The 25,256-nt window shown below is 47.0% G+C and overlaps 2 protein-coding genes and 1 long non-coding RNA gene across 7 annotated transcripts in view; 2 read left to right on the plus strand and 1 right to left on the minus strand.

Annotated features, from left to right (window-relative positions):
* SUB1 (SUB1 regulator of transcription) overlaps nt 1–25,256 on the minus strand; it is a 354,409-nt gene that overhangs the window by 220,632 nt on the left and 108,521 nt on the right. The window lies entirely within an intron of this gene.
* Nucleotides 5,375–25,256, plus strand: part of MTMR12 (myotubularin related protein 12) — a 66,693-nt gene continuing 46,811 nt past the window's right edge. For 2 of the 5 annotated variants that reach the window (XM_082453733.1, XM_082453736.1), the window contains exon 1: nt 5,378–5,604. In XM_082453733.1, the coding sequence (XP_082309859.1) occupies nt 5,437–5,604 (168 nt within the window). In that variant the 5' untranslated portion in view covers nt 5,378–5,436. Of the gene's footprint in view, nt 5,605–25,256 lie in introns of all 5 variants that reach the window. The other 3 variants (XM_082453735.1, XM_082453732.1, XM_082453734.1) reach the window with 3 other exon arrangements.
* Nucleotides 12,810–17,990, plus strand: LOC309656896. The gene is made up of 2 exons (XR_014261590.1): nt 12,810–14,165; nt 15,021–17,990. It is a non-coding gene; the product is annotated as an uncharacterized lncRNA (long non-coding RNA).

Here is a 25,256-nt window from a genome sequence, read left to right on the forward strand (position 1 = left end):
AAACTGAGTTATTTGTAGTGAGGTGGATGGACCTAGAGTCTGTCATACAGAGTGAAGTAAGTCAGAAAGAGAAAAACAAATACCATATGCTAACACATATATATCTAAAAAACAAAAAAGGTTCTGAAGAACCTAGGGGCAGGACAGGAATAAAGATGCAGACCTACTAGAGAATGGACTTGAGGACACGGGGAGGGGGAAGGGTAAGCTGTGACAAAGTGAGAGAGTGGCATGGACATATATACACTACCAAATGTAAAATAGATAGCTAGTGGGAAGTAGCTGCATAGCACAAGGAGATCAGCTTGGTGCTTTGTGACCACCCAGAGGGATGGGATAGGGAGGGTGGGAGGGAGATGCAAGAGGGAGGAGATATGGGGATATATGTATACATATAGCTGATTCCCTTTGTTGTACAGCAGACACTAACACCATTGTAAAGTAATTATACTCCAATAAAGATGTTAAAAATAATAATAATAAATAAATAAATAAATGAATCAGACTTAACTTGTGTATTTGTTACCAACCCAGGTTCTTGGACTCTTTAAGCAATAGAAGTTGATAAGAGGCCAGACGAGAGGGCGAGAACAAGTAACAGGTTCTCTTGCTCGCCCCCTGAGTGGGTGGTGAGGTGGTCCTGTAAATGGGGTGAGGGCAGCGGTGGGTGGGTGGGTAGCCAGAGGGGTAGCTTAGGTGGTCTGCCCACCCCCTTGGTGGTGCTGTGTGTTGAGTGCATGCACAGAACCCTGCTTTTGCTTCTGCCACCTCAGAAGTGGCAGTTGGGTTTTGGCCTTTTTGTATTTTGTTCATAATTTGCCCCAACTGCCCATGCGTGTAGTTTTTAGTCCCTTAACGTTTCTTTGTATTCAGATCCACGAGGAGATGTTTGTCCAGGTGCAAGCACTGCAGTAAAGGGTCCCAGGTCCCAGCCTGTCTCGTTTTGAAGAAGACAGAATACAGATCATAGAGTAGGCTCACCAGGCCCCCTACCATGTGGCCAGTTTAGGCTGTGTGTTTGTGAAAGAAAAAAAATCACCAGGAAGCCCTTGTTCACAATCACTGAGTCTCCCCAGCAGGTCCTCATTTTATTGCACCACAAGGTGGAGAACGATTCAAATGCTTCTTAATCCAGATCCGTTCCTCACCATCTTCAGGGGATGGTTGGAAGATGCATGGATACAGCAAGAGGTTAAGGAATTTTCTATTTTCAGTGAAAGAAGAAGGCAAGTCTTCGCCATTTGCTAAAATTGGAATTTGGCAAGTGGCCATTAAATAACACGTGCATTTTAGTCCTCCTTGAATTTTATTTATTTATTCATTCATTCATTCATTCATTCATTTTTATTTTTTAAAAAATCAGGTCTGGGACTTCCCTGGTGGTCCAGTGGTAGAGAATTGGCCTTCCAATGCAGGGGACACGGGTTCGATCCCTGGTCAGGGCACTAAGATCCCATATGCCATGGGGCAACTAAGCCCACGTGCCACAACTACTGAGCCCGCATGCCTCAACTAGAGAGCCTGCGTGCCCCCAAACTACAGAGCCAACGTGCTCTGGAGCCTGTGCGCCACAACTAGAGAAGAGAAAACTCGCACACCACAACTAGAGAGAAGCCCGTGTGCCGCAACGAAAGATCCCATGTGCCTCAACGAAGATCCCACATGCCGCAACTAAGACCCGATGCAGCCAAACAAACAAACAAACAAATAAATAAATAAATCTTAAAAAAAAAAATCAGGTCTTAGTTTGCATCCAAGTGATTTTAAAAGTGCAGGCTCTAACCGGATGCTAGAGTTTGAATTCTTGCTTCCCCTTCTTACTAATCAATTGCTGCCCAGGCTGCTTTTCAGCCAATACCCTTTCACTCAGGTGCAAATATTTATTGAAATCCTACTATGCTCCTGGTACCTATCACATAAAGATGAATAACACACAAGTAGGCTGCTTCAAGTGACTCCCAGCAGGAGGAAATGCAAATATCCAGGCTTAACTACCTGCCGGAGGAAAAATGTTCCCCCCTTGTGGGAGTACATACTTGGCTTCAGTTTGTGGGAAGAAACGGCACTGTCTTTGGTCTGGCGCTCATTTCTTTGTGAGCTAAGATTTGTTCCTATTTATAATTCTCCAAGAGAGCTCAGGGCAGCATTAGGAGAAAGGAGTGACCTTAAACTAATATGTGTAAATTAAAATATTTCAAGGTCTAGGGGCCACCATCTGTGGTTATTAATAGATGGAGAATTATTTGACCTCAGCATGACAGGGATTTTTCAGTCAGTTGGGAGGGACTCTCCCAAGGAGATTTGATCCACACCCTAAAGATCAAGTGAAAAATATGCTGATAGATGGAGAACCTTAAGAGGAAGATGGAAACAGATGTTAGCTTATTCTCTGTCCTCACCCCCTTCCTGCTCCTTAAAGAAAGTGCGGGTTTTCATCAGTGAGCAGAAAACGCCCCCGGAAGCAGCAGGCACCCTCCATCTTTAACACCTTTCCTCACTTGCTGGCTATGATTTCTGAGACTGTATGGGCGCAGTGGCTGCATCAAGTTTCCAGAGTCATCACGTTGCAAACCCACTGGATGCTCAAGAGCTGGATAAAGTAATTATTATAGTCCCAGGATTGGGCCAGAGGTTAAAAACAAAAACAAACAAGGACACAAACAAAACCCCTTTGTTTAACAAGGTGTTACAGATCATCATCGGGAGAAGTCACTTTTCTTCTCCTTCTACAGTCCTGGGAAAGGGGTAAATTATGTCCTGCTTGGTGGGATTGTACTGTCAGCCAGCACCTGTTTAGTTCTTGCTGCCTACCAGGCATCGCCCGGATTACCTCGTTTAATCTGCATGACAATCCTCAGCCACATTGACATAGCTATTATCATCCCAGACAGAATTGCAGGCACAGAGGGATGAAGTAACTTGCCCAAGATCACAGATAATAAAGGGCCTAGTTATGGAGCTGCCAACATAGGGCAGGGATGGCTGCTTACCCCACCCAGAGACATGGGAAGGGGTTGGGGGGCTGTGCCTGACCCTGATCATCTCCTTGTCAGTGTCCAGGCACCCGTGGGGGGGAGAGGGGGATGGCGATGGCAGAACACAAGACTTCCCGCTCACTACTCCCCCTCTGATGATGAGGCCAGGTTGCCGCCCCGACAGAGGTAATCAGGAGTCTTAGGTTTGGCTGGGGAGGGCCAGGGTGCCAGGGCGGAGTGGGCACCCAAGAGGAGTGGGCAGGAGCTGAGGCTCCAAGACCCCTGGGCTTGTTCCATCGTCCCATCACGTTTCACTTAAAAAACACAAATCTGAAGATAAAATGATTCAGAATTTGAAGGCCGCAACCGCAGAGCATTAAGCCCCAAGCCCTTCTAAGTGCAGGCCTGTGTGACTGCACTAGTTGCATGTCCAGGAAGCAAGCCCTGGCCACAGGCACCCACGCCAACATACTGACTATGGTCAATGGAAGATCATGGAAAACTGAAAAGTCAGAATGTAAAGATTTGTTCAGACTGTAAAAATCTGCCCTGCCATTTCACTTTGAAAAGTAAAAACTGCTGTGAAATATAAAGTGCTACTATTAGTCCCCACAAATAACTTCATTCCCGACACCTCCCTAAGGAGCGTCTTTCTTTATGAAGCCTGACTTGGCCTTCCTAAATAGAATTGACCCCTCTTGTATTGTGCTCCTTGCTAATTTGTGTAATTATAATAATGTTCGGATCTTGGGCTTAGGAATCGGACACACCTGGGCTGGAATCCCGGCTCTGTCAGTGACCTGTTGTGAGACCGGGGCAAATTACTTGCTTCTGCTGTTCTTCTTGAGGACGAGGATAGTGCAACTCTGGTAGCTGCAGCCATGCTGTACTGGATAGGCTGAAGGATGGCAGTCAGCTTGAAATGAGACCACAGGACTTGTCCTGACCTATGTTTTCAAAAGTAAGCACATTCGGGGATATGGGGACGTGTGTATGCATATGGCTGCTTCGCTTTGTTGTGCAACAGAAACTAACACAGTACTGTGAAGCAATTATACTCCCATAAAGATCTATTAAAAATAAATAAATAAAAGCTTGAGAGATTAAAAAAAAAGTAAGCACATTCGTTTTTACTCAGATTTTATGTTTATTTCGCCTGGCTTTGGTGCGCGGGAGGGGGGAGGGGGCGGTCATGGAGATGAAGAGGGTAAAGGGCATTAGCCATTGATGAGACTAATGCTTACCAGGGTCTGACACGGAGAAAATTAACGGCAAATATTTATTATTAGTTTTTTCCACTAGACTGAGTTTCTTTGTTTTCTTTTATAAATTTATTTATTTATTTATTTATTGGCTGCGTTGGGTCTTCGTTTCTGTGTGCCGGCTTTCTCTAGTTGGCGTGCGCTGGGGCTACTCTTTGTTACGGTGCGCGGGCTTCTCATTGCGGTGGCTTCTCTTTGTTGCGGAGCGCAGGCTCTAGGCACGCAGGCTGTAGTAGTTGTGGCGCATGGGCTTAGTTGCTCCGCGGCATGTGGGATCTTCCGGGACCAGGGCTGGAACCCGTGTCCCCTGCACTGGCAGGCGGATTCTTAACCACTGCACCACCAGGGAAGCCCCAAGACTGAGTTTCTTGAGAGCTGGGTGTCTGTATTATTCATCTGTGTCTAACATAATGCTTGGTACCAAATGTCGAATTTAAATGAATTTTCTTTGCAATCTTCCCTAAAAATGAGGGTTTTATCGATTACTTGGGAGGGTGAATAAAAGAAACCTCTTAAGGCCTTTTGATATTCTGTTAGAAACAGAAAGATTAAAAACAAAAAGTTTCGGAAAATTAGGTCGACAAGGCCTTTTATGATCAAACATTCAAACCCATTCCTAAGTGCCTAGCACTTGGTTTGTCTCATTTTTGTCTGCACTTATAATAGTAAGCCCGAACATCATTGATGGGGGTTTGAAACTCATTCGGTGAGATTCGATACACTACACTTTCACAAGTTTTATTCCAAAACGGCAAGGAAAAAGAAGAGAACGACTGCAGTGAACCAATGCTCACAACTTAGTGACCGCAGGATCACTTGGCGACGGCGACATTCTTGCTATGCAATCGCCCGGGAGTCCGGAGAGGACGCTCTCTGGATTGGTCAGAAGAAACATCTGTCCAGGTTCATTCACGAAGGGACTTGACGTGGGGCTCGGCCGGCAGAGCCTTCTGGCCAATCAGAGAACGCACGAGGGCGGGCTTTGCCTCAAGAGGGTGGAATGGAGCCTATCTCGGAAGGCGAGTATCCGCCAGGCAAACCGGCCTGTCGCCAGCGGAGGGGGCGTGGCCTCCGGCCGCGGGTTCCCGACTGCTTAGGCCTGCGCGCGGAGTGGGTGGGGCCCGCGTGCCTGGGCGGGGCGAGCGGTGTCAGCGGCGGAGCCGGATGCGGGCGGTGCCGCGGCCGCCGCTGCCCTGGGGATGGGCGGAGCCCCCGCCGCCAGTGCTGGTGGCCGCTGCGAGCGGCCGCCTCTGCTCCCGCGCGTCGCTACTTCCCAAGGCGGCGGTATGCTGGGGAAAGGGGTAGTCGGCGGTGGCGGCGGCACCAAGGCGCCCAAGCCCTCCTTCGTGTCTTACGTGCGCCCCGAGGTGAGGGGGCGCCGCGCGGGCGGGGCGTCGGACTGGAGCGGCCGGGGCGAGGGGCGCCTGCAGCCCCTTATCCGCCGCAGGAAGAGCCGCGGGCGCTTCCTGCCCGGGTGCCGGAGGGGAGCCTAGCGGAGTGAGGCCCCCAGGGGCGCGCTGGGCTTCCCGGCGGACCCGGCTGGGGATCCCCGACGCGGGCAGGCAGGTGCTCGAGTGCAGGGCCCGGCTTGCTGGCGACCAGGTGAAGGGGCCCGAGCCGGGAAGGTACTGCGGCCCGGCACGCTCCTGGCTACAGTGGAGGGGAGCTGGGTTTGGGACACCGATAGAGGGGAAGAGCAGGGACGTCTGGACCCCCTTGGGGACCTGCCCAGAGCCTGCAGTCCGGGCGGGTCTGCCCTGCCCTTGGAATTTCTCAGTGAATCTGTAGAGCTTGCTTATCTTAGCTGCTTGCTTCTGAGAGTGCTATTTGATGCCGCTGGCGGGATACCGTGCACTGCCTCCCGCTTCCCATCAGCACTGCAGGGAGAAAGTGTGGGTCGGTCCCGGCCTCAGTCAGCCTCTACCTCTTCCTTGTGAATTCCCCTCTGTCGCTTCTTCCCCCTTTCACTTCACCCCCTCACCATCACCCTTTCGACCCCCCTCCTGCTTTCCTCCTGGAGTTTTACTGTCAAGTTCATTCATTCATTCAGAAAATATTTTTTGAGCTCCTACTCAGTGCCAAGCGCTGTTCTAAAACTGCTTGGGGGTATACATCAATGAACAAAACAAAGATCCCCGTTCTCCCGGAGCTTATCTGAGGGAGAGAGGGGTAAACAATGAATAAAATAGGTATAAGTAAATTATATGGCATATTAGAAGTTGAAAGTATCATGGGAAAAGAAAAGACCTCCTTCTCCTCCTTGCACAGTGGCATTTGAGCAAAGACTTGAAGGAGCTTGGGATCTGAGGGAAGAGTCTGGAGTGCTGGAGGGCCATCAAGGAAACCAGCCCTGCAGAATCCAGGGGAGGAGGGGGAGAGTCCTAGGAGAGGAGGTGAGCGAGGTTACAACCTGTAGGCCTTGCTGAGGGCTTCTTGAGCAATAGCTCCCAATCCAAATGCCTAATTAGATGCATTTTCATTTTGGATTTCTGAAGGTTTTTTCCGGCTCCTCTCTCAGCACTTTAAACAGCAATGTGCAGAAGCACCCGCGAACTCTTCGGCTGTCTTCACACCTCTGTAAAGCAGAGGCAGGTGGGCTGTGGATGAGAGGGCTTGATCAAGGACAGCTTCTCTAAGACCACCTGTGGCCTGAAGCCTTTGCATATATATCTTTAAATTCAAATGTGTGTCTTTTTTTCCAGTGGAGAGTACTCTTGAAATGGGTCTTATTTTTAGTCCTAATTTTTAAATAAAAACCACTTCCTCTGTAAGTGCTTGATAAGGAGTCAGGGTCATCTTGCATATTCAGCAGGCTCTCGTATAGTATGGAGGGTAAGAAATGTGGTCAGTTTCTCTTTGTGTCTTTTTTGATGGAGACCTGGTTGAAACACAGCTGGTCTTTTAACCTTTCCTCTTTAGGGAGGCTAAACTACAAGTGGAAGGTCTTCTGAAATGTGGCCAGAGTTCAAGAATGTTCAAATTTTTTATCCACCAAGAGCACATGTTGTAATTAGACATGTTTACCCTCTTTGCCCACAGCTCCTGATATATTTCCTTTGAGGGATAATTAGGGAAGGGGAGTGGTTCAGCCCCAAAATAAGCCTGAAGTGGTCACATTTTTCAGATCCTTATAGTTGGCAGTTTTGTTTTCTTGCAAGAAAATAGTGCTGTGTAGACACTATGCTTCTTTGTTGAAATCTGTCTCAAAAAATATTTTGTAACAGAGGATAAGGCTCTGACCTAAATCAAGGATGGTTTTTAGAAGGTAAGGGAATGAAGGAGTAAGGAGACAATTTGCTGTTAAGTACAGTATAGCTTTTGCTAGCTATTACGTTATGGGAAATGCATGTGAGCAGCTTCAAGGTATAGCCTATGTGCCTCTGAGAGCACTGGGTCTGGTAACCTTCTCTTGGCTCAGTAGGAGGAGACTTTAGAACACTTTTCTGAAGACTGTCATTCTGCTGTTTCTATTCCTTTCCCTCACACTGCCCTCATCTTTACTGCTTGTCACATGTGTTTTCCTATCACTGTCTTCTTTGTATGCTCTTTGCTTTTGTTAGCTGGGAAGTCGCAATTTCTCACACACCTTTTTGCTGGTAGATCACTAAGCTTCCAGAACACCCTTCATGCCTTCACGGTGTAAAGTGCCTTATGATACCTGTGCCTGGTGATGAACTTGTTCTAGGCTGATCAGATCTTAGAAGATGTATCAACAGCTGCATTCTGTATGCCAGAGAGGCTATCAAGAGCCAGCACTTTCTATTAAAAACAGAAGGCTCAACTGGATAAAGTATTTGAAGATGATGCTTTACATGATGGCTTATTTTTTTTGTCTTGTGATCAGAAAGGATTGGCATTGGACAGCCTAAAATGAGGGGTGGGAGTTAACTTCACCTGTTAAAATTGGATCTCTGCCACAGTAACTTGGCTTTTCTGTTGTCATTGATTCTCCTAAATCAGTGAATGTGAAAGTTAAAATCCTGAACTGTAATTTAGGATCTTTGGTCATGTTTGTGAACTCTGCCCAGAGGGTTGCAGGTCAGTAAATTGCGTAAATGGGAAGCTGATGGTTCTGGAAGCTGAGGTGAACAGGAGGGAGAGAGCTGGGCCTATCTTGGTGGTCCCCAATGGCTGGTACTTAAAAACATCTCAACACCTCCACCCCAGCTTAGCCTCAGACACAAGGTGCCTCTGTGCCGGGGAACCCTGGATGCTGACCTCTGCTTCAGGGAGGTGTTTGGTTATAGTTTGGGTGCCAGATCCACTTTTCTTATTAAGTAAAACACCTGTTTGAATTATTATTATTTCAGAAGTCAAAGTGTTCATTGTAGAAAAATAGGACAATATAGATAAACAAACAAATTTTTTACAGAAAAATTATAAGCTTATTAACGACTTGGAATGTATCCTGTCGGATACGTGTGTGGGTGTATGCATATGTTTTTTACCAAAATGGGACTAATATTGCTGATCACATTATTTTGTAATCTGCCCATTTCACCAGAAATGTATATTGTAAATGTCTTTCTATGTCCATTGTTAACCTATAACTTCGTTTTAAATTAGACCCCTTTTCCTCAACAGAAACAGACAGTGTGATGGGGAGATGTTAGGTAGCACGAAGAGCCCAAGAAAGTAGTGTGGTTTTTAAATGGTTTTCTAGTTAGTCACCTTCTCTGGTGCTGAATGACAATTCTGATTCTTTAAGACTGTCAGTTCTCTGCTCAGTTACCTGGAAATTGTAAGCACTGGTTTGGTAATTCATAGTGGTTAGAAATGCTTAAGTGTCTGTACCTGGCAGCTTGTAAATAAAGGACCCTTAGGTGATCCTAAGAGAAAGTTCTGATTTAATAAGAGCCGGTTCCATTGTGATAAGGGAGCCGAATAAAAGCCTCAGGATGCTTGTGTGTTGTTCTCTGAAACTAAGACCAGGAAAAATTCAGCTTTTAGAGTTTGCTGTACTTGTGCCCGTATTCCAAATATGGTTAAGATGTACTTTCTAGTTGAGTTTAGGTCAGTGCTTGACTTGAATGTACTAATAATAGTTATTAATTACTTAGTTGTGGATTTTTAGACTTGGAAGAGAATTTAAAGATGATCCACTCTACCCCTGAACTCTTCCTCTGTCATGTTGATGTGGAAATGAGGCCCAGCGGGGTTAATTGCACTACCGGGGTACAGTGTTATTGTAGAACAGAGTTAAGAGCTGTCTCTGGAGGCCAGCAGTGCCTGTGGCTAAGCCAGACCCCACAGCAGTTCAGGAAAGGTTTTATATAGATGTGGGGAGAAAAGGCAAGAAGAGACATGAAGATTGAGAAGGGTCCAAAAAAAATCCAGATTTAAGAGCCGATTTTTTTTCTTCTTATTGATCCCTCAGGGAAAAGAATGCATTCGATTGCCTCTTCCTCATTTAAGGCCATTTCTTTTGGTGGGGAGAAGTGAACCCATGATCCTGAATTCTTCCCAGAGATAGGACTGCAGATATATATCAAAATAAACAAACCAAGAATTCACTGATATTCATTAGGCACTTCTGTGTCCCAGAAACTGCTTATCTCATTTCATCTTCATCTGTCTTATGTGGCAGATACTACCATTACCTCTCTTTTTTGTGTCTAGATGTGGAAAGTGAGACCCAGAGAGATTAAGTACCTTACTCAGGGTCACAGCTGGCAAAGGTTGGTGCCAGAATTTAAACTAGGGCCTTCTGACTCCAGGGCCATTCTCTTATCCCTCTATTTGTGAATGCAGGGAATATCATTAGTGAAACATGCTTATAGGCATGCCGGGTGTTTGCACGCTAGAGTGCTTTCTCATTCCTGTTCTCTAGCAGCGGTTTCTTTCTTGGCGTTTGTTAGGTTCTCCACCAGGGGATCGTGAGCAGATATGGGGCTCGTTGGAGATACGGTTAATTTGTTCAACAGATATTTATTCAGCACCTACTAGTACCAGGCACTATTCTAGATGTTGGGGATCCAAAACAGATGAAATGATTGAGATTATTTTTTGGTGGAACACTATGGTATTGGACTGATAACTTCGATGGATCGATGACGAGAGGAGATTGGCTTAGCCTAAAACAGACCTCCTTCCTCAGTCCTAGCAATAAAAAATACCTTTTAAAGCAAAATCTAGACCCATTACTTTAAGACTCTATAACTTTTTCTCCATTCCAAACTAATTTTTTAATGGCAGAATTTTCTCCTTCAGCTTAGAGGTCATCCATAGTGATTTAACAGGCCATTAAAGGACATTAAAAGTTCTTCCTAAAATGACCACTTTCTTAGCTGTGGCTTGAGCCTGATGATCTGTCCGAATCTTCCGCTTTTTCTCTCCTGCATGTGCTTCCTGCGGCATCTCCCTGGGTCCCATCCAACACCACACAGCTTCTGCAGATAGAGCACCAAAGATGTCATGAGGCTATTGTCAGGCAACACTTCCTGCAGCCCATCAAGCAGCTGCCACACAGACAGCCCCCGTCTTAGCCAGCCTCTCTTCTGCGCCCTGCTTCCGTCTCTGAAGCTAAAAGCAGCACTGCTGTCAAAATCTTAGGCTGTGGGGAACCCATGCTTAGAAATTTAAAGTTCTAGATCCTTCTCTGAACAACCTCAACAGAATGTTTGATATCCTTTGACTACTTCCACGTGAAACTGTTTTATGTCACAGCGTGCTTTATAGAGAACTCAGTTTTGGGGGGGGGGCGTCAGAAAATTTTTTTATCACTTTAAAAGATGTATACCTTATTTTTATGATAAAGACAATGTTGCAGACTTTGGAAGTTAGAAAAATAAAATTACCCGTAATTATGCTACCCTAACCAAAGCAGTTATTTCCATTTTTTAGTATGTCTAGGCTTTGTCTGTGTCTTATATGGTTGCACTCATAATATGTGTAAAAATTTGTAGCCTGCCCTGCGATTGTTGTGTTTGAAGGTGGCACCGCTGATTTGTGTCAGCAGAGCAGAAACTTCGAGTCGTTTTTCCAGCAGGAAGCCTCCCTCAGTTTCTCATCAAATTACGCTTGTGACTTCTGATGTGCTTTTTTTTGGAGAACAGTGGGTTTGCAGTTTAATGAATCATTTACAATAAACTTCTTGAGGTAGATTAGGAGGTAGGATTGAACTGGAATAATTCTGCTAACCTCTAATATTCTGCTGCTTTGGAAGGCAGAAGAGAGGAGGTGGAAATGGAGAGGGACTCCAGGAGGGAGCGAAGCTGCCCGAGAACTGGAAGGGCCGCAGGGCTTCCCCCTTTCCTTAATCCCCTCTGCACACCTGGGGTGTCACCCTCCAAGGAGAGCAAGGACTTGTCATCGCTCTCCCTTGCTAGCTGTGTGTGAGGCCAGTCCTTTAAGCCTTGGTCATATTTCTACCCGAAAAGTGGGGATAATAATGCCCATCTTATCTGATAGGTATATGCGAACATTTATGAATCTGAACTGTGGCTGTGCACACAAAGCCCTCAGCAGAGTGCCTGGCGCCTGGGTGGCCTTCAGGAGCTGTGGGCTTTCATTGTTACTGTTGCTCAGGAGCCTCCTGGATGGTTTCAGAAAGTACTTAATCGGCAATCTTAGAATATAGGATCTTTCCCAGCTAAGGTATTAATGACAGTGGAATATTTAGTTGTTGCGGTGTTGCCATGGTATCATGCCAGGAAAGTTCACTGTGGTAACTCTTTCTTAGAGTATTTTTCACTATCTCGGAAAGTTTCTTTTCTTCTTTTCTTTGTTCTTTTATACGTTTGAGAATGATTTGATTATATTTAAAATTCCAAACCTAATGAGAACATTTAGCAGTTGACTTTTTTCATTGTTAACATTTGGCCTTTGACATTTTGCTAGATTCTTTCTGTGGACTTATTTTTTCTCTTCCCTCATTTCTGAGTCTCTCTATCATAGGCCAGATTTTGTCCATCACATCTGGTCAATGACTTACTTAAGATACGAGTAAATAAAATCAAATTACCTCTGGGAGTAATAATTCTCTTTACCTACTTCAAAGGCAGTTGCCAGACTGTGCTGTTTTGATTTTATATGTAAACACTTTTCCCTCCTGTGCCCCTTCGTCATTCCTTGTAGACCTCGCTGGTGGGCAGCCTTTCAGAGGTGGCATCTAAACCGTCACTTGTTGGCTTTGAGGGGAGAGAATGGCTTCAGCCACGAGAAAAGCAGGGTCTGTGTATGAAAGCGCTGGCCACAGTGGTGAAATATTTTGAAGTCTACCTTTCCCTTGTAACACATTGCCAACCCCTGTTTTAGGCAGTGGTCCTGAGCTGCTGGCGTTTTTTGCTTTTGTTTTTGCTGAGAGAGTTTTTTAAGATTTCTGAGAATACATTTGAAGGGAATGATCCCAGTTTTTTGGATGAAAAATCTCACTGTGTTCGTACCTTTTCTCCATATATAAAATTGAATTCGTGTTTTGCTTTAATTCCTTGAGATCCACTTCCCAGTGTGACTTCACCTCTCCGAGCCTTCCTTTCCTCACCTGTGACGCCGGATGCCCATCTTCCCGGCAGGCTTATTTTGAGCATGAGAAGAAATACCATGTACACCCAGCTTGGGACCTGATACGTGGCAGATACTCAACAACTGCTAGGTGCTTTTATTATTATTAACAGTAACTTGAATCAGAAGAATTATTGAGTGTGTAACTACCATTTGCTAAGCACTGTGTTAGAATTAGGAATGAACCAAAAAAAATAGCAGTCTGTGCACTCAGGAGGCTCACGTTCTGCTGGAGAGATGGCAGGTCGACAGATGGCCGTGACGTGCAGAGGTAGGTGCTGCCTGTTGATGAGGGGGCAGCACACGATGCTGTCGGGCACGGAGGAGGGCCCGCTGCTGCCTCTCAGCAGCATCTGGCCTCATCGGAAGGTTGCGTGGGACTTGGAAAGGGCAGCGTTGACGTGGGCTCCGCTGTGGGGAGGAGGAGGAGGATGCAGTGGGCAGGTAGGAGGCACAACGTGAAAGGCTTACAGGCGCGTGGGGACCAGGTGGTCAGACCATCTGTCCTCTTCCCTTATATAAGGTGCACGCGGAGGTGCAAGTGAGGCAGGTCCTGAAGAGTAGAATCCAGGGGCACCACTGGGACACGCCTGTTGTTCCCTGCTTTCTGTGGATGCTGCTTTACAGGTCCGTCTGGCTCTTGGTGAGCCTGTAGGCAGCTTCTCATTTGCCCCAGTTCCTCTTGCTCCAAGATCATGGAAAAGCTACTGCCCCAAGGCTTTTAGCTCCCTGCCAGCTACTCGGCTGACCTAGTATTTACATAGCAGCTCTGGAGGGGGACCAGGAGGGGACGCACAGAAGGCAGCGCCATGTGTTTCTGCAGCTGCTGTTGGTCCCATCCGTTCGCTTCAATGATAAGACTCCGACAGGCGCGTGACTGCTCCCTGACACCTTTCTTCTAGCGCTTGTGCACATTCCAGCGCTGCCCTCTTCACTTTCAGTGTGATATGCGGGTTAGGAGCATGGCTTTGGAATTAGAGCTTTGCTACTTGCTGTATGGATTTAAGCTGGGTATGTAACTTCTCTGAGCCTCAGTTTCCTGACCTGTGAGATGGGAATGAAAGTAATAGTATCTAACCCATACAAGTGACATTAGTCTTAAGTGAGGCAATCCGTGGAGAGTTGCTAACTCAGTACAATTTGGCATGTAGTAAACACTTATGAAATGTTACCTGTTGTAGTTGCTGTTACTCTTCACCCCAGAAGCTGCAGCTGTGTGTCTTCATTCATGTGTTTGTTTCTTGGGCCACCAGAGCAGGTCCCGATAATGGCAAGACTTGACCTACGTTCCCTTCGAGCATTGTTCTTCGCTTGCACTGTCAGAGGCTTGTGTCTGGAGCCAGGGGTGCTGTCCCTCTTATTGGACCCTGCCATACCCACAGTGGGCGCCCTTTCCATTTCCCCTCCGGCACCGATTTCTTTTTCAGTGAGTTGTTTCATGGATTCCCTCTCTGTCCTCCTGTAACAGTATCCTCCCTTGTCTCAAGGGCTTCCAGGAGGACCTGGGGTTTGGGCAGCACGTTAGGTCCTGGGCCTGAAACTCCAGTTCAGCTGCACTTCCCTCCTTCCTAGCTGCTGCCAGCGGCCCCTCCTTCCCGAGTCACGTGTGGTCCAAACCATTCGCAGTCCCCAGGGTGCCCTTTGAGAGGGGCCTCTGTGGTGGTCTGTCTTCATTTCCATCGCCACTCTTCCTGCTGGCATCTCCTCTCATGCCCGGGACCACCGACCACAGCTGCTTACCTGGTCTCTCCACCTGCCACTGCTCCCTTCTGCATGCCCCTCCCCGAGACACTCCTCCCATCACGGCCAGGCTCCTTTTGGACGCAGCCTTCACGTGTCATTTTCCTATTTAAGAGTCCTCCATGCCCCCTGCCCCTTCCACTGTTCCAAATCTTAACGCGCTTTCCAGGCTAACCCCAGGTTCTGACTGCTTCTGGTTTGTTGAAAGATAAGTAGCTTGGATTTGGGAACCCTGGGCTCTGGCTGTTTCTTTTCTGTGTGTCCTTGAGGGAGCCCCTTCAACCTCTTTGGGTCTCATTTCCTGATTTATAGAGTTGGATTAGACAAGTGTTTTTAAACGTATTTTGTGCAAGGAACTTTTTTTTTTTTTTTGAACAGTGTGGTTCTTGAACAACTTTTTCAAAACGCACTGTCCCAAGTGCTGCTGTGGAGATTCAGACAGGCCCCAGGGGTGGGGAAGGGTGTGTGTGTGTCAGGGTGGGAGCGGGGACCCGCAGCAGGAACCTGTGTTCTTTCTGTTAACTGTGATCTCTTCCTTCAGCCCCTGTTGAGAACTGCTATTTCAAATGAAATCATAAAGGAAACCCCAAAATAGAGAAAGACCAGAAGAGAGAGGGTATGAGAGGTACAGCGTGAAAAGCCCCAGACCAGGCAGTACCGGAGGCTCTTGTTACTTCAGCCTCTCTGCATTCTCAAGTCTTTGCTCGTAACTGCCATCCTCCTTTTTGTCCGTGATACAGGCTGTCTATAGCTCTGGGTTTTGGTGATGCCATTTGAGTGTTTATTCTCTACTCCTTTGTGTATAATTGTTCTATGTCTGTGGCTCGTATTTCCCCAACAGAACTGTAAGCTCCTTGAGGGCAGGGCTGTAGTGCCGGCCACTCAGTGTGGCCTTGTGGAGCTCAGGGTGGCTTCAGAGGGGGCAGAATGGACTGTGGCCCAAGGCCATCCCTGGAGAGGGCCTCAGAAGGTAGCTGGTGGGAGCTTCACTCAGAGGTCTTTTTTTTTTTTTTTTTTTTTAGAATACAACATTTGAACATTTATTTAACTTTCTTTTATACTTACTTAGGGTTATAAATTTCAAATATAACACTTTTAATTTTTGTTTACATCCCCGTCATTGAAGATGGCAAATGTTAACCAAAACAAGTCCCTGCAAAGTCACATGACCAAGGGCTTGGCTACAAGAAAGAACAAAGAATTAAAGTCCATGATGCAATTTACCAGACAATGATGCAGAGATGAGTTTGCAAGGAGCTAGCATTCTGGCTGGAGTGGTGGATGGAGGAGAGTGGGCACTGATTGTGGTATGTGCTACAAAGAAATACAAAGAAACAAAAATAAAATACATTCCTGTGGACTCCATTTACTCAGAGGTCATTTTTATATCTCCTGCAGAGTGATTTGGGGGAGGTGAGGTTGAGAACTAGGTAAGGAACTTAAGCGTGATTGCTGACTCTACTCTTGGTCTTTGTGCCCCAAGAGTCTGCTTTGGCCTGAGATGCTTTGCCTAAAAATACCCCTTTCCGCTGTCACTGTGGCTCTTAGTTTGGTAAACTGTGACCTGTGTGGACACCTGAAGCCCAGCTGTTCCCCATGATGTGTCTCCGGCTGCTCTGCTACCTCAGGCAGCTCCCGTTCCAACAAGCGAGCAGACCCTGTCTGTTGGAATTAAGCCAGCTTTTTGTTGAGGTCAGATCTGTGGGTTCCGAGGCTTACACTGCTACGGTGGGTCTTACCATTTCCTCTCTAGCCTGAGGTTCTTACTAGGGAGAATGTGCTAAAGTGTTTGGATTATTTAAAGGCCTGAGGAATGCCTGGTAAGAGTGATCCTTGCTAAGAAGCATGGGTAATCCTTTCACTGCTGTTCGGTAAATGATGGGCTGTCAAAACAGGTGAGGGCTGTAGTTTGGATCTTGGTGGGCAGTTACTTTCTTCCTTCAAAAAGAAAAAATCTGAGGTAGGGGAAAAAAAACAGTAAATCTAAATGTGAGAGAAAGGATTTAGAATGACACATGAGTAAGCATTGCTTAGCTGTTGGGGTAAGGGTGCTGTCTGAGGTTGTTGCCTATTTCCCTGTCCTGGAGACTTGTTACAGTTGAAGGGACACTTGATGGTATTATTTTGGTTTTTTTTTTAATTTAAAAAAATTTTTTTTATTTACTCCCCTTCCCCCTGCTTTTTTTTTTTTAGTAGAGGGAAGGATTATTTATTTATTTATTTATTTTTGGCTGTGTTGGGTCTTCGTTTCTGTGCGAGGGCTTTCTCTAGTTGCGGCAAGCGGGGGCCACTCCTCATCGCGGTGCGCGGGCCTCTCACTATCGCGGCCTCTCTTGTTGTGGAGCACAGGCTCCAGACACGCAGGCTCAGTAGCTGTGGCTCACGGGCCTAGTTGCTCCGCGACATGTGGGATCTTCCCAGCCCAGGGCTTGAACCCGTGTGCCCTGCATTGGCAGGCAGATTCTCAACCACTGCGCCACCAGGGAAGCCCTAGACATATATTTTTGCGGATAATGGATGCTTAGTCTGAAATGCTCTTGAGAGTTCCCAGCTTGCCCTGTGAAGTGAACATGTATTGTGACTGAGAACTGATTTGCATGATGAGTAAACAGCAGAGTCCTTAAGGACTAGGTCCCAACCCTGCCCCGCATCTGTGGTCTTGTAACCTTGAGTCCAGACAGAGATCGTTAGTTCGCCTCTTACTGCATGTCTGCTCCCCTGGCTTCAGGTGCTGCTGTCGTGCTTTATTGTCAGAGTAATTGTTGCTTGTATCTAACTGCCAAGGCAGTGTAAGGTTAGTAGAGTGGAGCTGTGGTCAGTGGCAAAGCTGGTACCTGGTCAGGCTGGCTCGGAAGGGAGCGGAGCCCCCTGGCCGGGAGCGGGGAACCGGCAGCCCTGGGAATCAGCTCCAGGGAACAAATCTTATTTTGATTTCTCTAGCTGCCTACACCAGGACAGTAGATAGATTCACTTAGTCTCTAGTCTCTATCCTCAGTGATAAGGCTTCCGATTTAAAGTCTGTCTTTGAATGTGCCCCTGCCCTATCCATGAGACTAGAATGTGTTTCAGAAAGCCAGCTAACGGAGAGGTATGGGAAAGGCCAGTAATACCTGCCACTAATCACATACTTAGGTAGTAATTTTTATTTATTTTATTTATTTTTAAATAATTTTATTCATTTATTTTTGGCTGCGTTGGGTCTTCGTTGCTGCGCGCGGGCTTTCTCTAGTTGCGGTGAGCGGGGGCTACTCTTCGTTGCGGTGTGCGGGCTTCTCATTGCGGTGGCTTCTCTTTGTTGCGGAGCATGGGCTCTAGGCATGTGGGCTCAGTAGTTGTGGCTCGCGGGCTCTAGAGCACAGGCTCAGTAGTGGTGGCACAGGGGCTTAGTTGCTCCGCAGCATGTGGGATCTTCCCGGACCAGGGCTCGAACCTGTGTCCTTGGCATTGGCAGGTGGATTCTTAACTACTGCACCACCAGGGCAGTCCCTTATTTTTTTTTATTTCTTTTTTTTTTTTTTTAATTATTTAATTAATTATTTATTTATTTATGGCTGTGTTGGGTCTTCGTTTCTGTGCGAGGGCTTTCTATAGTTGCGGCAAGTGGGGGCCACTCTTCATCGCGGTGCGCGGGCCTCTCACTATCGCGGCCTCTCTTTGCGTAGCACAGGCTCCAGACGCGCAGGCTTAGTAATTGTGGCTCACGGGCCTAGTTGCTCCGCGGCATGTGGGATCTTCCCAGACCAGGGCTCGAACCCGTGTCCCCTGCATTGGCAGGCAGATTCTCAACCACTGCGCCACCAGGGAAGCCCCCTTATTTTTTTTAAACTTAAAATTTTTTCAAAAAATTTTTTCTTTTGAAGTATAGTTGATGTACAGTATTATGTAAGTTACAGGTGTACAACAGTGATTCACAATATTAGGTAGTAATTTTGGATGGAGTAAATTTGAATAGAGCTGTCTCTCAAGAACTATGTTTAGGATTAAAGAATATTATCAGGATCAAGAATTATTTGTTTCTTTGTATGTTTTCTTTTATTATTATTTATTTATTTTGGTCGCGCTGGGTCTTAGTTGCGGCATGTGTGATCTTTTAGTTGCTGCATGCGGGCTTCTTAGTAGCAGCATGCGTGTGGGATCTAGTTCCCTGACCAGGGATCGAACCTGGGCCCTCTGCATTGGGAGCGTGGAGTCTTACCCACTGGGCCACCAGGGAAGTCCCCGTATGTTTTTTTTGTTAATGCATGCTTTCAGTAGACTTTTATTGGCAATTTACTGTCTAGGAGTATGCTAGGAGTTGAGGCTAAAAATACCTAAAATACAGCCTCAGTCGTCAGTTTGCATCATTGGTTGGGGAGACAGACAAGGTAAGAGACTATTGTGATGCAAGAAAGCTTTTTAATTTTTTTAAATTTTATTTATTTATTTATTTATTTTTGGCTGCATTGGGTCTTCATTGCTGCGTGCAGGCTTTCTCTAGTTGCGGTGAGCGGGGGCTACTCTTTGTTGGGGTGTGTGGGCTTCTCATTGTGGTGGCTTTTCTTGTTGCGGAGCGCAGGCTCAGTAGTTGTGGCTCGCAGGCTCTAGAGTGCAGGCTCAGTAGCTGTGGCACATGGGCTTAGTTGCTCCATGGCATGTGGGATCTTCCCGGACCAGGGCTCAAACCCGTGTCCCCGGCATTGGAAGGCGGATTCTTAACCACTGTGCCACCAGGGAAGCCCTATCTATCTATCTATCTATCTATCTATCTATCTATCTATCTATCATCTATCTATCTATCTGGGTCTTAGTTGCGGCATGCGGGATCTTTTAGTTACAGCATGTGGGCTCTTAGTTGCGGCATTCAGGATCCAGTTCCCTGACCAGGGGTTGAACCTGCGCCCCCTGCACTGGGAGTGCAGAGTCTTAACTGCTGGACCACCAGGGAAGGCCCAGGAAGACTTTGCAGAGGACTTGAACTGTGTGGACAGTGGACTGGACAAGTTGGGTGGGCAGGACTGGGGAGAGCGGACTGAGGGGTCCAGCGGCTGCGCCGGGGGCTGGATGGCGGGAGCAAGACTCCGATCACGGGAGCACGCAAGGTGCGTGCTGGTGGCTGGAAGGAAGAGCGGCAGCAGGCAAGGACGGGCGTGGACGGATTCTGGAGCTGTTAAGGAAGCAGAGCAGACAAGATCATGAGAGGCAGGGGGTAGCCGAGAATGACTGCTGGGTGTACGGTAGGGCCAGAGTCCAGCAGACAGCAGGTTCGGCGAGGGGCAGGGGGAAGTGATGAGCTGACTTAGAAATGTGAATTTGGAGGGTCTGAGGGACATTACAGTGCATGTGGCCAGGAGGCTGTTTGGGGTCCAGATCTGGAGCTCTGAAGAGAGATCTGGAGTAGCGATACATTTGAAGGGAGGAGGGTTGTCAGCATATGTTGTGGGAGAGCTTCTCCAAGGAACAGAGGTCCTGTGGACCCTGCCTAGAAAGGAGGTGAGAAAGAGCAGCCAGCCAGAGTGTTGGTTGTTTGGCCCGGAACGCATTTCTGCGGATTTTCAGGTCTCAGTCTAAATGGCACTTCCTGAGGGTAGCAGTCTTTGCTGACCCTCTCCGAATGCGGTTAGGTGTGTCTGCTGTGTTCCTGTTGTGGCCTCCCGCACAGCGTAGCAGTGTACACGAGTCATTACTGTTGCTTGTGCTGTGGTCAGACTCCCGTGTGCTCTGAGGAGGTCGGGGCTGTGCCTTGTGTTCACATCTGTTTTTGCTGTGCTGGTACAGCAGGTGCCTAAGAAATGACAGTTTGGTCAATGAAAGAGTGTCTGAAAGGCCAGAGGGAGGAAACTGTCCCTGGGGAGGATGTGGTCGGCGGACAGGAGCAGGTTTATTGTAGTGAAGGGCATGGCTCTAGACAGGCAAACCCAGGCTCAAGTCTCGCTTCACTTAACCTTGGTCAACCTCATTTTCCCCATCTCTAAAATGGGAACAGTAATGGCAGTTAAGAGTTGTAAGGATTAAGTGAGATGATGCGTAGAGAGGTAACCTTCTGCAGGTGTCTAATGTTTATTGCACTGAATACCCAGTTTTCCAGTTATTATTTTTTTGTCTGTCTAAACATCTTAAGGGCAGAAGTCAGTTCTTCATCTTTTTATACTGGGCATTTGGTAGTTAGGTTACTCAGGAGCTGTTGAAATGAATTGGTATCTATTGGCGGTGGGTCATCTTGCACCTCTGAGTAACCAGACATACAGCTTGAGTGTTGACTCACCGGTTTCGCTGCACAGGCTCATGGGAACCCTGTGCTTTGGGCCACTCCTTCTCAGAGACGTAGTTCTGAGAGGAGATCAGATGGACACCTCGTAAATGCTGGGCCACCTGTATGAGGTGGGTTGCAGTGGGTGTGTCTCCTTTGGGCTACAGGCTTGCTGGAGAATGGGTGGCAGTTCTCACGTCTTGTCTGGCACAGACGTGGCCAGAATAGGAGTGCTTCTGGCTCCGCACGGGGCGAGTTTCTTAGATGTGAGGGCAGTGGCAGCTGCGTGTCCTGGGAATTGTGGATACTCATCGTGGCAGCAGGAGCAGATGTAGCTCCTTTTGACCTGTGGGGTAAAATGTGCGGAAACTGGAAGACTTGCTGTTCATGCCCTTTATCCTCTTTTTAAGCTAAAACAAACATAAAAAAGTAGCCATAGCATTGGGGTAAATGTTGAAATAGGAATTAACCCAAAAACCCCAACCTTGATCCTCCCACTCTGGCAGAACTACTCTCCATTTATGTTCATGCCGCTGTTCTAACTGAATTCAGGCCACTGAGATACCCTAGTTTTGAAGACTTGGACATTCTTTGACCAGTGCCAGCAGCCTCTGCTATTCTTTTGTGCTATAATAGCAAACTTTGTCCACGCTCAGATGGAGTAGCAAGAGGTGCTGCACAAACCACAGGGATGGTGTTTAACGCCCCATTTGTTGAAAATTTGCATCATTTTCAAATGAGTTCCTTTTCAGGCCTCTTGCAGAGAAAAGTCTGTCAGCATAACTAGTAGAACCAGTTCTGCTTGATTGTTAAAGAACTGTACTTTTCTAACCTTCTTTTCTTACACATTGAGCATGATACTTAATTGGGGTCAGTAAGGAATTTTATCCCACGTGTCATAGCTCTGGAAGTACGATTGTGACCATTTGCTGATTAGGCAGCTGGGCAGGGAGTATCAGAGTTGAAGGGTAGTGGGATAGAAGGAGCAAAGGGTTAAGGGGGACTCCGGGCCCTTCGCCGAAACCAGGTGACAGTTTCAGAAGCTCCCACTGCTCCAGAGAACAGGGCTAGTACAGAGGCAGCTGTCCCTGGATGCTGGTTGAATTTCCTGTGAGATCCTGGGATGATGCCAGGCCCATCCACGGCACCTGCTCTCCTGCAGTTCTTACTGGACAGGCTTCATGACTTCTGGTCTTTCTGGATTAATACCACATACATGACAGCCTTTAATGGAATGTTCTTTACAGTATGATGAGAGCATTTGGTGATGCCACCCACATCAAAGCCCAAGCCTAGATATTGTCTCTTAATCTCCTTCCCATGTGTTTCTCTGTTTCCTGCTGGAGTGTTTTTAAAAACCTCTCATTACCTAAAGCCATTATTAATTAAATTACTCAACGAAATCTTCTGAGCACTTACTGTTTGCAAGGCCTGTATTGGATTCTGGGACAATGTGGCGAGCAAAAAACCAGACAGAGGACCTGCCCTCAAAGAGTTTATAGATTGATGGGGAGATAGACTTAAATAATTACATAAATAAATGTGAAATTGCAATTATGACAAGTGCTAGGAGGGAGAGATACACAGGGCTGTAAGAACGTGGAAACAGAGAGGGTTCCCAGAGGAAATGACCCTTGTCCTGAGGTCCAATGGATACTTAAAATTCACAGGGCAAAGAGGGAAAGGAGACGCATGCCAAGCAGAAGGAACTTGGACTTAAGATAGGAAGGGGCTTGGCAGGTACGAGAGGCTGAAGGAAGGCCAGTGTGGCCACCGTGCAGACTGAGGAGGAGGATGGTGGGAGAGCAGGGGGGACAAGGAGGTGGGGACCAGGCTGTGCAGGGCCTCCTTGCAGGCTTTATCAGGTTGTGGCCCTCCTCCCACCAGTAATCCAGAGCAGACCGTGTTGTGAAAGGATCACTGCCGCTTTAGGGTGGAGAATGGATAAGAAAGAGGCAGAGGCAGTCGAGCAGGTGCAAAGCTGTTGCAGTGGTCCGGGTGGGAGATGATGGTAGCTTGGACCAGGGTGGTGCTGTGGGGGTAAGAGAGGAGCATGGGTTCTGGGCGTATGTAATGGGCAGTACTGATCGGATTTGGTGGTGAAGGACTGGGTATTGAGGGTGAAGGAGAAGGAGGTGTCAAGGGGGACTCTTAGGATGACATGCTCTCGAAGGGAAGCACAGGGTAGCCCAGACTGTACATAGCGGTGTTATTTGCAGTTGGAGCCTTCCCTGGAGTGTGGTACATCGAAGATTCCTGCTGAACTCTCAAGGGTTGGTTGGGGTGACACCCAGAGACTAAAGCCTTGGAGGACCCAGTGGAGTGAGTGAGTCATAGGAGGTGAACTCTCAGCTGGTGTTGTGGAAGCCCCCGAGTTCTTTCCCACGTAGCGGCCATTACTCCTGGGGGGCAGATGTATTTTGTTTTTCTGCTTCTGTCCTTTCAGCCTCTGTTTGCCTCTCCAAAACAATTTTAGGCTTTGCCTGGGCTCTTTTACTGATGCTTGCTTTGACCTGGTTTCAGGTGGGTCTAGCAGATACATTCACTGATCTTTCTGTCCTATTTTCCTTTTTTTTCTTCGTTCCACAGAAGAGGTAGTGTGGCATCATGTAAGAACACAGGCTGAGCCAGCTACCAGGTTTGACTTCTACTTCCACCACGTTCTAGCCGGGTGTCTGCTTCGTCTGCAGAGTTGGAGGTAACAGTGGCTATAAGAGCCCTACTCCAAGGCTTGCTGTGAGAATTAACTGAGTTAATAAGTATAAAGCCCTTTCAACGATGCCTGCCACAAAGGCTCTAGAAATGTGTCATCATTATTCACCTCTCAGCCTCAGTAAGGGCTGGCCCTTGAAAGTAGCCACTTTGGCATTCATAGCGTGGACACTTGTGATTTCTGCAGTCTGCAAGCGACCCCTGAGTCACGATGTAGTAATCTGTGATGTCAGTAGGGAAGAGATTGTATTTACTCATCCAATTGTAACGGTCAGGTTGGACAGCCTTTAATCACTCATCCAGTAAATTTGCCCATGAAGACAACAGCTTATACACATTGAGAACTCAGCATGGTCAGGCGTAGGACATACACGTGGGAATCTCATCACGTCCTGTAACCCACTTTAAGATCCATGTCCAGCTTTAGCGCATCCAGACGTGGGCTGTACCTTATTGTTAACCCCTTCCTCTCTTCTCCATTCAGCTATGCTCGTTCTCCCCGGATCAACAACAAAAACTTTGAAATATTATCTCCATATTTGTTCTTTCTGTGTTTTTCTCGTGGAGTTCAAAAAGCTACTATAAAGATATGGAGGCAAAGGAACTGTGGGGCATAGCTGATGAGTACTCTCCATTCTGTGCTCCCTACCTTCTCCCCACCACCCATACAGGTCGCTTCCCAAAGTAAAGGAAAAAATTCACTTTTTTTGAGGGGATGGTTTCTTTATGATTCCTCTTTGCATACCCTGACTTATTGGAGTCCTCTAGGTTATTTCTCTTCTCAGGACTGGTGTATGTTTTGATTTGGGGGGTGGAGGGGTGGTTGATGGTAGTGGTGATGGTGCTTATTTTTTTTCCTGAGTTGATTATCTTGTAAGAACTGATAGTGAACGTTTATACTTTTTTTGAAGTATTAACCAGAGACAGGTTAGATATTAGTGATGAATGCCTGCAGCGTGGCTCCTTTCTCCCAGTGCGCAAGTGCTTACATAGGTTTTTATTCTCAATTTGTTACCGTCTTTCAGTAGCTTAATCTACTTTGTTTGGTTGTTTTTCTGGCCGCACCCCGCAGCTTTTGGGATCTTAGTTCCCCGACCAGGAATTGAACCCAGGCCTATGGCAGTGAAAGCTCTGAGTCTTAACCACCGGACCGCCAGGGAATTCCCAGCTTAATCTACTTTGAATAAATTCAGCAGTCGGGAAAGCTTACCTTTTGTCGGCATGCCCGGCATGCCGGAGCAGTCCCTTCCTCAGATGCAGTATTCTCTTAAGAAAGCCATTAGTTTACTCTTTTGGTCTTATAGTGGGTTCAAAGTACTTTCTATTGCAGAAGAAAAGACACCAAAGGACAGGACCTAAGTCATTGTAGAAAACAAATCCTATTAACAGAAATATGCCGTTTCTTTTTCTACGACTTCAGATATTACTGTGTAGTCCAAGTCTGATGGAATTAGGACCAACCTGGATGTTGCTAATTGCAGGAGTTTCTGATCCACAAAAAAAAAAAAAAGAATTGAGAAGCCACCTGAGTGGAGTCAATTTAGTTTCATGTGGGAAACAGGATTGAGAGAGAAGCAGAAATTATTCTACTCAGAATCTTGAATAATTGCAGCTCAAGTAGTATGTTGGAATTCTTTGTTTAGTCATCAAAATAAAGGAGGAGGGACTTCCCTGGTGGCGTAGCGGTTAAGAATCTGCCTGCCAATGCAAGGGACACAGGTTCGAGCCCTGGCCCAGGAAGATCCCACATGCCGCGGAGCAACTAAGCCCATGCGCCACAACTACTGAGCCTGAGCTCTATAGCCCGCAAGCCACAACTACTGAGCCCTCGTGCCACAA

Source organism: Balaenoptera physalus, assembly GCF_965194825.1.
Source record: "Balaenoptera physalus genome assembly, chromosome: 3".
Classification (NCBI taxonomy): domain Eukaryota; kingdom Metazoa; phylum Chordata; class Mammalia; order Artiodactyla; family Balaenopteridae; genus Balaenoptera; species Balaenoptera physalus.